Raw genomic sequence first — 12,913 nt, 5'->3', positions numbered from 1 at the left:
TCTGAAGGTGACCTACCCCTTTCCAGAAGGGATCTCCTCCATATGGAAAATCAAGGAAGAATGCCGCAGTCAGCCCTAAGAACAAGACGAGGGAGCCACTGGACTAGAAAGGAATCCAAAGCCACACCTTTCCAGATCCCCGCCAAAGAAACAACAAGATGAGAGTGAAAGAAGAGAAACAAACTCTGCTCTGTGCAGCAGCCCTCAAATGTACGCCACATCCAGGCATATGCAGAGGGAACTGAGCACCCACAGATGGTTTATCATTGGAAAAAAGAAAGAAACGGGGGCCCCATATCCGGCTCCTGCTGAGAAAGCACAGCCAGACCTAGAGCGCCAGCTTCTGCCGGCAACTAAAAGTAGCGGACCCTAGGAAAGTGTCACAACTGTCAGGAACGGTGAGCCCTTGAACCAAAGCCGGAGCTTTGGCAGACAAATCACCTGGGCTGGCACAGGCAGGAATCAGAACAGACTGGACTAGGATAAACAGACTCAACAAGGCAGGACAGAGGTAACTAAACTCAATGGACAACACAAGAACCAGATCCAGATGAGGCAAGGAAAAGAAGGCAAAGGGGCCAGAACTGGAACCCAGACAGGACAAGGCAAGACTCGGAACTGGATTAAAACTGGGACTGGGACCCAGAAATGCAAGACAAGGCAAAACACAGAAGTAGACTGAAAGAGACAAAACAAAGCACAACTAGACAGGCAAGCCAGGGCAGGAGCTAGGCAACAGAATAACAGAAGCAAGACAATACACAAGGCAGGAACAGGATTCAGGATACTCAAACAGGATTCTCAAACAGGCTTGGCTGAAACAGGATTCAGGATTCTCAAGCAGGCTTGGCTGGAACAGGATTCAGGATTCTCAAACAGGTTTGGCTGGAAGAAGATTCTGGAACGGGCTTGGCTTGGCTAGAACCGGATGCTGGAATGGGCTTGGCTAGAACCGGATTCTGGAATGGGCTTGGCTTGGCTGGAACTGGATTCTGGAACAGGCTTGGCTTGACAGGGAACAGGATACTGAAAGGGACATGAATTGACAAAGGGCAGGGACAGAAACTAGCTCAAACACATAGCAGGGGCAGAACCTGGCTCAAACACACAACAGGAACAGAACTTAGCAGAAACAGAGCTCAAGAGCCTGGAAGCAAACATAGCAGGCAAAAAATTAAGAAGACTAAGGGAAGACAAACAAACAACGAAGCAATGTGCTTACCAGCATCCACAGCTGGAAGGGAAAAGCCAGGCAGATTGAGAGGCAGCAGACACACCTGCATAGCACTGAGGTAATTAGGGACAATGCTGGCTTCTACAGACTCTCAGAATTAACAGACAAGAACTACACACACAGGAAACAGAACAGGGAAAACAGGCACAGAGCTTGGCTAAACACAGAGATTGGCTTAAACATGGAGCTTAACTATAGCAAGAGTCAAAAGCAGGGCTAGGCTAAAAGCAGAAGCCAAGGGAAGTCAAACAGATACCAACACCAAGGAGGGTGTGACTCTAGAGCCAGGCCTTCAGGATCAAGGTTCAAAAGCAAACTCACAGAAAAAAAAACAAAGCATTGAAACACAAGACTCAGGGAAACACAGAACAGACCTTCAGGAGCAAGACTCAGGAACAAAGACACGCAGGGATATGACCTACACAGAGGCAAATTAAGAGACTCCTTGCAAAACATGATAGTTCCCAGGTGCTTATAAAGAACTTGCTGATGATGTCACAAGTAGGAAATGAAGAAGAAGCAGGGACACCAAAGCGAGGCTTGGCTTACAGGAAGAACAACAATAGGGAAAAAGGCAGACTGGAGAGGTCACAGAGCTAGATACAAAGAAACAGTAGGTCTGAACATAAGGGAACGGCAACAACCGTGACAGAAAGCCCACTAGGTGACAAGAGATGGGGTTCAGAAACCCCCCCCCCCGGCAAATCACGAGGAGCGGAAAGACACATCAGACAAATCCCCCCCCCCTCGCTACTGAAGGAAAGAGGGCCCTCTGAGGAAGGTCACCGCCACGTACAGGGCCCCCTCAATATGTGCCTTCGACAAAGAAGAGACAATTCTGCCTAGATCAGGAGCAGCCTGACCCCTAACGCCAGCAGAGTGCAGCACGGCCCCTTGCATGAAGCAGTAGGCCGTTGCCACCCTGGCGGGAGACCCTCCACACAGGGGACCCCCCCCCCCCCCCCCAGCAGAAGGGCAAGAACAGCCACCCCACAGGATGGCTCTGAGGGTGACTGTGAGAACAACCCCCAGTGCATCTTCTGTCCGGTGGACCAACTCTAAGACCGCCGGCTTTAACCCTGGGGGGGGGGGGGGCTTGAGATCACTGACAGAGAAGGGAGAACTGCCATGGACGCAGGGAAAGGGCTGGCCACAGACATAAACCCCAGGACCTGCACTGAGTCCCCGGCTCTAGGACAGAGCACACTGAGGATCTGGCGTATCCACTTCATCAACAGCAGTGCTGTAGAGCCGTGAAGAAACTCGCTCTCCCCGAGTGTCAAAAAGAGCCCAACACTCTGGCCACTGCTGCGGCACGAGCCAGCTGCTCCCAAACAGATTCTAAGTCCAAGGACTGCAGAAGCTGACTGAACTTCCAGCTGCAAGACATCCACCACTCCAGCGAGAGCAGAGTGGAGCCAACTGAAACTGGGACTTAAACTTAGGAGAGAAGAGACTGCAAACAGTGAGGACCTCCGGAGCTGTGTGTAGCCCTCAAGAGGTGACCCCCCCTGGATAAAAATACCAGATTCCAGGTAGGGAGACTGCCGAGACTAAGGATTATCAGAATGGCCTGCAACTCAAAAGAAAGAGGCCCACCATAGCTGGAAAGCCCAGGAGGCGACTACCACTACGAAGACTGCCATAACAGTGAAGCCAAGGAGATGACTGCAATGCTGAAGCGTTAAGACATCAGCAGCTGGAAGACCAGGAGGCAAGAGAGGAGACTTCCGGGACAATGAATGCCAGAGGCAACTGTGACCCTGAAGAGGGGAGACTGCTGCGGCTGTGAAGGCCAGGAGGCACCTGCAACTTCTAAGGAGACCGCTGTAGCCGAGAAGCCCAGGAGCCGTCTGCAACTCCAAAGAGCAGCAGGAGGCACCTGCAGCTCAGTCTCCTCTTTGGAGCTGCAGGTGCCTCCTGCTGCTCTTTGGAGTTGCAGACGGCTCCTGGGCTTCTCGGCTACAGCGGTCTCCTTAGAAGTTGCAGGTGCCTCCTGGCCTTCACAGCCATGGCTGTGAAGCCCAGGAGGCACCTGCGACCCCAAAGCAGTGACTCCTGGGAGACATTGCAACTGTGAAGAGGAGACTGCTGTAAAACCTGGGAGGTGTTTGCAACTCCGCAGAGGAGACTGCCGTGGCCATGAAGCCCAGGAGGCATCTGCAACTGTGAAGAGGAGACTGCCGTGGCCGTGAAGCCCGGGAGGCGTCTGCAACTTCAAAGAGGAGACTGCCGTGGTTGTGAAGCCCGGGAGGCATCTGCAACTGCGGAGAAGACTGCCGTGGCCATGAAGCCCGGGAGGCGTCTGCAACTTCGAAGAGGAGACTGCCATGGCCATGAAGCCTGGGAGGCATCTGCAACTTCGAAGAGGAGACTGCCGTGGCTGTGGACCCGGAAGGCGTCTGCAACTGCGAAGAGGAGACTGCTGTGGCTGTAAAGCCTGGGAGGCATCTGCAACTCCGAAGAGGAGACTGCTATGGCTCAGAAACCCAAGAGGCGTCTGCAACTCCGAAGAGGAGACTGCCACAGCTGTGAAGCCCCATAGGCGCCTGCAACTCCACCCAAAAGGAGACTGCTGTGGCCGAGAGGACCAGGAGATACGCCACTCAGAAGCGAGGAGACTGCCACAGCAGTGCAGCCCCGAAGGCATCAGTAACTCCACAGAGAGGAGATTGCTGAGGCTGCGAAGCCCAGGAGGCACCTGCAACCACGAAGGGAGGAGTCTGCTACAGCTGATGAAATCGAGGAGGCATCTGCCACTCTGAAGAAGAGAGACTGCTGTGCCGGTGAAAACCAGGAGGCGTCTGCAACTCCTGAGAGAGAAGACAGCTAAAACTACTGAGACCCTCCAGAGAAACCACCCTAGAGGTGCAACAGAGAAGACGCTCTGTGGAATAGAAGTGGCTGCTGCGCGGAGACAAACAGGAAAAAGAACGCCCCCAGAAGGAAGGGTACTGTCGCCACCCCAAAACATAGAAGAGGTCTTAGACCCAAGCACTAAGAGACCACTGCGGCCCCGAGCAAAGAGACTGCCAGTGGTTAGACCCTCACAACGAAGAAAAGGACCCCTGAAGACTAAGGAGGAGAAGACCACATTGGGGACAACACTGCAAGAGGCTGAAGCCCTTAGGCAACTACCGCAGCCCAGAGGGTGACTGCATAGACAGACCAGGAGAAAGCACAGACACCTGCAGTGGCCCCCAAAAAAGGGGGGGGCAGGGGCCGACTTAGGGACCCAAAGGGGACCTGCAACCCAAACCTCCAGGAACAGCAACAGCCCCCAAGGAACCCACACAAAATGCCAGACAAAGCCAAACAGCCTAGCTTGTGTGGCTAACTTGAGGTTTTGGGTTTTTTTTTTAACTAGAAGAGCTAGTGGCATGGCAGCCCTCCAAGGCGTACCCAAGATCTACCTCTGGCCCAGATCAAAGGGAGGAGGGCAGGCAAATAGGGCAGGGAACCGACACCATCGGGACTGACCCAAGCGTTGACCCAGCATCGGTAAAGGCAGGGGAGCCGCAGCCCAAGGAAGGAGTGGCCTCTCAAATGTACCCCCAGGCCAGGAGCAGAGGCATGCTAGATGGAAGCCCCTGACAGCCTCCGCGGTACTCAACCATCAGATCTCCCCACAACGGCACCAAAGCACCTGCACTGTGTTACAGAAAAGGCCATCCCGCTGTGAAGGGGAGTCTAGAGAGGACATCGCCGCACCATCAAGCACCCCACAGGTGGGAACCGCTGAACCCCGGTAGCAAACTCAAGGCAAGCAGATATGCCTTTTTTTCCCCAAAACCACCGGAATCGGTCCCAAGTGCTCCTCCACTGAATTCCCCAGCCTGCTCTCACCTCTGAGACACCTCTCACCTCATGGCCCCCAACTGGAGACCATCCCAGAGCTGCACAGGAAGCTGCTGTGATGAAGACAGCCCTCTTCCTTTTTTTTGTTGGCACCGCTTTAAAGTTGTCAGCACTAGAGAGCAGAGGGGAAAGCAGAGAGGGCAGGGTTCTGCGGGTACCAAAGACAGGGCACCACCAGATATGACTCCCACTAGACCTTCACCTGCCAAGCTCAACTGGGAGACCAGCTAACCAACTGGGCTAGGAGCAGGGCCTCAGAAACGAGCATGTATGACCATCCACCTGCTGGAGATGGAAATACTGGAGAACTGAGCTGGCTGGCTGAGTATATATGGGACAGCTCAGCTCTGAGTTTTCTATCTCCACCTGCTGGTCAATGGTTGTAACTACCCACACGCCCTGGAATAGTGGACGTAACGTAATGGAAAAAGGCATTATAACGCCATCCTTTTTGTTTTCCTTTCCTTTCCTAATAATACCTAACATTCTTTTTGCTTTCTTAGCCACTGCCACACATTGAGCAGTATTGTGTGATGCTCATAAGGCTGCAGCGTTTTTTTGGGTCACTCCTATGCTTTGGAACAGCCTTGCTAGTGATCTAAGGGACGTTCAATTGTTGATCAGTTTTAAAAAGCAGCTGAAAGCTCATTTTTTATCATGGCATTTGGAGTGCCAATTTTTTTTTTTTTTTTTTTTGGGGGGGGGGGGGATTTGAGCAGATGCAGTTCGATATTTGTATATTCACTTGTATTATAATTATTTTTTTCTTCATTATTAAATTTATTATTATACCCCTTCTTCCCAGTTAAATGAAACTGGCTTCTTAAAAAGTTGGTTGTAACCCGCCTAGAACTGTGAGGTAATAGCAGGATAGAAAACTGATTTACCATTACAATTTTTTTTTTTGGTTTGGGAATATATGTTGTTCTAGTGTGTGTTTAGATCTTATGGCCTTCCTTTGTGTTCTTATATTTTAGCTTTGTAAAGCGCTGCAATCATTTCTGAAGTGGCAGTCAAGAAAATCTTAAATGATTCCACCCCATTTGTTCCACTCTCACCTGTATGCATAGGGAGAGCGAAGAATCTCTAGCTCCTCTTTGTAAGGGAACATGTCCTCATACTCTATCAGCAGTCCACTGGCACCAAGCTTGGCAAGGAGAGGGAAAATCTGCAAGAAGTGACAGCTAAAATTACTTTACTGGGTGTGCCGTGTGTACCTTCTACAACAAAAGAATCTGTCTGGCATCTGCTTGAATCAATAGAAATATCCGGCCTCATTACAAATTACACCTTCAAAATGTTTTCCCCAAGACATTACGCTACTGAATGGTAGACCTCATCCAGGTGACAGGTTGCTGCATGCACAAGATCTGCTCCCTGGGCACTGGAAGGTATGAAAAATGACTCAGCTACACACAGTCTAATGAACACACACAAGCTTCTTCCTGCTGTGGCTACACAGCAGTTTCTTGGTTCTCTCCTCTCACCTGTTCCAGGTAGGAAACCTTAGGCGCTGCCCCCTTCAGGTCCAGATGCACAAGCCTCATCCGAATGTTGCTGAAGTCTTTGACTTGCACCTTCTCGCTGCTCGCTGCTTTGTTCTGGGACTCTGCTTTGGACTCTCTGGTGGGTTGTGGAGGCAGTTGCCTGGTTTCTGGGTTTCCGCTGTTCTTACCGCTTTTTCCCCAAAACCCATTATTGTTGCTGATTCGTTCTTTAACCTGCATCTGCCGCTGAAAACTTGGAACGTAACCAGATCAGAAAAGGTCAGACGGTTGTAGGCACAGGACATTGAAAACAGTACAAGAAAGATTCCAGACTCAGTCAGAATAAAGGACCCCATCCCACAACATCGAGCCCGACCTGGGAGGGGAGGGGCAAACCCAAGGGCTGTCAGCCCATTTTCCACACTACAACACTGCATGTGTCCACTGCGATCCCCTTACCCACCATACACCTCTCCAGCTGGCAAGAGAAGCAGTGTTTTGGGCATATCTCCTGCTGCCACGGGGTTAAATCTTCTAGGTCTGGTTTTGTGGCAAGAGGTTTAGCAATAAATTGTGTCTCCTGCTGCCAACCTATAAGGCACAGCGAGGAGGAGTAAAGTAGCCCTTGGCCTTCTCAGTGCCCGAAGGAGGTGGAAGATGGATAACTGAAGGAAAAGAAGGAGGGGTTAGGGGGAAAAATACACATAAAAAAGATGGAAGTTAATTAGGAGGGAGGGAGGGAGAAGGCTGGAAGAGCCCCTAGATGGAAGGGGTGAGAAAGGGAGAAAAGGTTCTAAAGAAGGAAGGAGTGACAAGGAGGAAGGGAGGAGGTCTGAAGGGGTGAAGAGTGTCTCGAGAGTGGGGGAAATAACAGAAGACAGGGGAAGAGCACCAAAGTAGGGCTCCTTTTACTAAGCTAGCAGCGGCTTACTGCTCGCTAAACAGGAAGTACCGCTGGGCTACTACAGTGGTACTTCCTGTTTAGCGGCAGTACTTCCCACCCCTAGCGTGCCATCATTTCTGCTGCTACAAAAATATATTTATTTTTGTAGCACCGGAGTGTACCCAATGGTAATTGGGCAGTGCCGCACGCTGCCCGGTTACCGCCAGGTTAGCGCAGGAGCCCTTACCGCCACCTCAATCGGTGGCGGTAAGGGCTCCCCCTCCCCCCCGAAATGGCCAACCGGCAAGTGCTTTACTTGCCACCTGACCATTTTCTGCAGGAAAGCAGACTTCCCTTTTACCCGCTGGTAAAAGTGGGTCTCAGCACGTGTGAAACACACGCACCAATCCAGCGCAGGCCTCCTTTTGCCACAGCTTGGTAAAAGGGGTCCTGGGTGAGTGCTAAGGTCAAAGAGCATTTATTTATTCATTCTTATATCCCACTATTATCCAAAAAAAGGTTTCTGTTCAATGTGGCTTAACAGTTAAGAAGAAATTTCAGTAATGTTTTACAATTACAACACAGTACAGAACATCAGTAACACATATAATTTACCATAACATTTTTTGAAAAGGTAGTTTTTTCAACTCTTTTCTGAACTGAAGAGAGTTTGTAATGCTTCTTGTGTCCTTGGGAATTGAAATTTAGAGATGCAGCAGGGAGAGGATAAGAAGGGTGGAGGCAGGGATGCAGAGATGGAAGGAATTGAGAAGGTTTGTAAACATTCAGGAGACTTTGGAAATTGGCTGGATAAATGCTGAAGGAGGGAAAATGGGAAGGTAGGTAGAGGTAAGAGAAAGAAGAAAAGGGGCTGGATGCAAAGGAGGAAGTGAATGACAGAGGCAGAGTTGGGACTGGTGAGGGAAGTCAGCAGAAGGCAGATGATGGTTTGGGAGAGGTGAAAACAGGGAATAGGAACGAGGAGCTAAAGAGCAGGTGAAAAGGACAGCACGACAGGGCAATGGGAGGGAGCACTGAAGGTTAAGAAAAAAGAATGAGAAATAACTAAGTGGAGAAGCAGTGAAGAGAGAAAAAAATGGAAAGGAGAACTGTAAGAGAATTCATCAGAAGATGAATACAAGAAAAGCGGAAAATATACAGGAACCAACCTCATTAGAAAATATAAAATTCCCAAAAGTAAAATAAAAAAACGTTATTACATTTTTAGGGCTTGGAATGTATCAGCATTGGGGAAATATGCACCTCTGTTTTGCACAGCAGAGGAAGAAATGCGTCTGTTTCTCTTTTTACAGTACTGCGCCATCCTTAAGAGTTTGGGGTGATTTCCTTCTGGATGTTCAATCTTAATGTGTGGTTCCTTATTCTGTATTAGCTGAGGGTCTGTCCATGTTTTGTGTGTACGACTGAGTGTGTACGACGAGTTGGACCCAACCACTGGAGAATACCCGGCTGACCGAACTTGGTTAAATTTTGCCCTCCTCACCGTCGATACAGTTACACGGGCGACCAGCAGGTTCTACAACACTCACTGTAAACTAGATACCTGCCCCAACTACCTAATGAAATACGCCCCTGTAATGTAAGATGTAAAGGATTGCTTTTCAACCCTGCTTTGATCGATAAGTAACTCTGAAATCTTCTGTCTTTGACCGAAAGTAACTTTTCTTGTAAATACAAAAACAATTTGGAATGCAGAAGTTAAGACACAGCTCTAATTAATTTGGTATGTGAAGGGAAAGATGGAGCTTGTTTTCGGGTTCAGACTGGCCACCTGGACTAGGAAACATGTGACCACGTTCCCACAGTATGGCTTGTTTACTTAAACAGAGAAGCATTCTGTAATTTTCCTTAGCTCTGAACGTGAGTTCTGAGCCTAATAAAAAGGGGAGTTTCTTTCAGTGAAATCGGGAGCTCATCTGTGAGTAACGTACGTACTGCGCAAAGGACTTGTTCCTGGTCTAAAAAGCTCCTGGCTTTCGCTGTAACAGGCCCCCCCAGCTGATGATAAGAGCCTGGATGATGAGAAGACCAGTGATGATTGTATGTATAGTGTATTATTGCTTCCTTTCCTGGTCTAGAGTAGAGAGGTGTGGTAGCCATGTTAGTCCACTTTTAAAGGTAATCAACAGAAATAAAACATGGAAAAGAAAATAAGATGATACCTTTTTTATTGGACATAACTTAATACATTTCTTGATTAGCTTTCGAAGGTTGCCCTTCTTCGTCAGATCGGAAATAAGCAAGTGTTGGTAGATGACAGTATATATCAAAGCATTTCAGTGACAGCCTAACAGGGTGAGGGTGGATAGGTGAGAGACCAGGAGACATGCATGGGGACATCAAAGCATTTCAGTGATAGTCTAACAGGATGGGGGTGGATAGGTGAGAGGAGGGTGACAAAACAGAGCAATACAACTTTATGGTTTATAATGGGCTAGAAAACCCAGATCTTTGTTAAGTCCTGTCTGTGTGTGTCAAAGTATTCAATCATTCTGACTGCAAAGGTCTTACGTTCTAGTATTGTTTTAAAGTTCCCTTTTAGGATTCTTACCATAAAATCACTGGTACAGTGTTCTGGTTTTGTAAAGTGCTGCCCCACAGGGGTGGAATCCTGGCTGGCACTGGCATTTTTCTTGTGATGTCTATGTAAATTAAATCTTGTCTTTAGCATCTGGCTTGTTTCTCCAATATAGCATCCTTCGTTACATTATTTTCCATGTTTTATTTCTACTACTACTTATCACTTCTATAGCGCTACAAGGCATACGCAGCGCTGTACACCATACATGAAAAGACAGTCCCTGCTCAAAGAGCTCACAATCTAAATAGGACAGACAAACAGACAGAACAACTAAGAGGTAAGGGAATTAAAGAAGTGGGGATAAGAGGGTACAGGGCAAGTAAGTAGTGATTAGGAGTCAAAAGCAGCATTAAAGAGGTCGGCTTTTAGCCTGGATTTGAAAACGGCCAAAGACGGGGCTAGACGTACAAGCTCGGGAAGTCTATTCCAGGCGTGAGGTGCAGCAAGATAAAAGGAACGGAGTCTGGAATTAGCAGTAGAGGAGAAGGGGACAGACAAGAGAGATTTATCCACAGAACGGAGTACCCGAGGGGAGGCATAGGGAGAGACAAGAGTGGAGAGGTACTGGGGAGCGGTAGAGTGAATGCACTTATAGGTCAGTAAGAGAAGTTTGAATTGAATGCGGAAACAGATAGGGAGCCAGTTAAGTGACTTGAGGAGAGGGCTAATGTGAGCATAGCGACTCTAGCAGAAAATGAGTCGCGCAGCAGAGTTTTGGACTGATTGAAGAGGAGAGAGATGGCTAAGTGGGAGGCCGGTGAGAAGCAGGTTGCAATAATCTAGGTGAGAGGTGATAAGAGTGTGAATAAGGGTTCTGTTAGAGTGCTCAGAGAGGAAGGGACAGATTTTGCTGATGTTATAGAGAAAGAAACGACAGGTTTTGGCAATCTGCTGAATGTGAGCAGAGAAGGAGAGAGAGGAGTCAAAGATGACCCCAAGGTTACGAGCAGATGAGACAGGGAGAATGAGAGTGCCATCCACTGAAATAGAGAAAGGGGAGAGAGGAGAGGTGGGTTTAGGAGGAAAGATGAGAAGCTCAGTTTTGGCCATGTTAAGTTTCAGATGACGTTGAGACATCCAGGCAGCGATATCAGATAGGCAGGCTGATACATTGGTCTGGATGCTGGTTGAGATTTCGGGGGTAGAGAGGTAGATCTGGGAGTCGTCAGCGTAGAGATGGTATTGAAAACCATGGGATGATATCAGAGAGCCAAGGGAAGAAGTGTAGATGGAGAACAGGAGAGGACCGAGAACAGAACCCTGAGGTACACCGATAGGTAGTGGGATAGAAGTGGATGAGGATCCACCAGAGTGTACACTAAAGGTGCGAAGCGAGAGGTAGGAGGAGAACCAGGAAAGAACAGAGCCCTGGAGTCCAAGTGAAGACAATGTATCAAGGAGTAAGCTATGATCAACAATGTCAAAAGCGGCGGATAGATCGAGAAGGATGAGGATAGAATAGAGCCCTTTGCATTTGGCCAGTAACAGGTCGTTGGAAACTTTTGTAAGTGCAGTTTCAGTTGAATGAAGAGGGCGAAAGCCAGATTGGAGTGGGTCAAGAACAGTTTGAGATGAAAGAAAGTCAAGACAGCGGCGTTGAACGGCACGTTCAAGTATCTTGGAGAGGAAGGGGAGGAGGGAGATGGGTCGATAGTTGATTTCCTGGTCTAAGAACTCTTAGCATTGCTTAGATGTAGAGACCAGTGATGTAATGATTGTTTATATAGCTAATCATTGTATATACCTTAATCACTGTAGACTTTAGCACCTCTACTAAAGGTTTCATTTATCTAATACGAATCCAAAAGAATCCACGGTAATTATTGAGTAGTCTGTGTCAGTGAGACAGGCTGTAAATCCATAGCAGTACAGCCCCTGACCGCTTCATAATAGACCTCACATCCCACCTAAATTACATGCTACAGCTAGGTCTCTTCCCTTAGGAAAATGGCAATATCCTACTCATCCCGATACCAAAAGACACCAAGAAAAAAACAAATGAAATCACTAACTACCGTCCAGTAGCATCCATCCCGTTGTCAGTCAAACTGATGAAAAGCATGGTAGCCAAACAACTTACAGAATATTTAAACAAATTCTCAATATTACACGAATCACAGTCAGGTTTATGCCCCCTCCACAGCACAAAAACAGTACTACTCACTCTCCTAGCCAAATTCAAGCAGGAAATAGCAATAGGCAAAAATATCCTCCTCCTTCAATTCGTCATGTCTAGTGCATTCGACATGGTAAACCACAATATATTAATAAGAGTACTAGATAAATTCGGGATTGGTGGAAACATACTTAGCTGGATCAAGGGTTTCCTAACCACAAAAACATATCAAGTTAAATCAAACTCAAACATATCATCACCATGGAAAGCAGATTGCAGAGTTCCACAAGGATCACCGTTAATCACCGATCCTCTTCAACCTAATGATGACCCCACTAGCTAAGTCCTTATCCAACCCTTTATCTATGCAGACGACATCACAATATACATTCCTTACAAATCTAAACTGTCAGAAATCACTAACGAAATCAAGATCAGCTTGAACATCATGGACTCTTGGGCAAATGCATGTCAACTTGTTGGCAGAATGGCAGAAACAAATCAAGGTCAGGTATACACAAAAAGTAGCACATATGAGTTTATCTTGTTGGGCAAACTGGATGGACTGTGCAGGTCTTTTTCTGCCATCATCTGCTATGTTACTATGTTTTTTATGTGAAACAATTCTTCCCGAGGGAAACATTTTGCAACCTGATACAATCAATGGCACTAAGCCATTTAGACTACTGCAATAGAATTTATGCGGGATGCAAAGAACATTAAAGAAACTTCA

The 12,913-nt window shown here is 47.9% G+C and overlaps 1 protein-coding gene across 2 annotated transcripts in view; it reads right to left on the bottom strand.

Moving 5' to 3' along the window:
• Nucleotides 1–12,913, bottom strand: part of LOC115476065 (hexosaminidase D-like) — a 63,046-nt gene that overhangs the window by 26,958 nt on the left and 23,175 nt on the right. For both annotated transcript variants that reach the window (XM_030212197.1, XM_030212196.1), the window contains exons 4-5: nucleotides 6,580–6,832; nucleotides 6,151–6,260 (exon numbers count right to left, since the gene is read on the bottom strand). In XM_030212197.1, coding sequence (XP_030068057.1) covers nucleotides 6,151–6,260; nucleotides 6,580–6,832 — 363 coding nt within the window. The remainder of the gene's footprint in view (nucleotides 1–6,150; nucleotides 6,261–6,579; nucleotides 6,833–12,913) is intronic.

Source organism: Microcaecilia unicolor, chromosome 8 (assembly GCF_901765095.1).
Source record: "Microcaecilia unicolor chromosome 8, aMicUni1.1, whole genome shotgun sequence".
NCBI lineage: Eukaryota > Metazoa > Chordata > Amphibia > Gymnophiona > Siphonopidae > Microcaecilia > Microcaecilia unicolor.
Note: the sequence above shows the minus strand (reverse complement) of the source record. Positions and strands in the feature narration are given on the sequence as shown.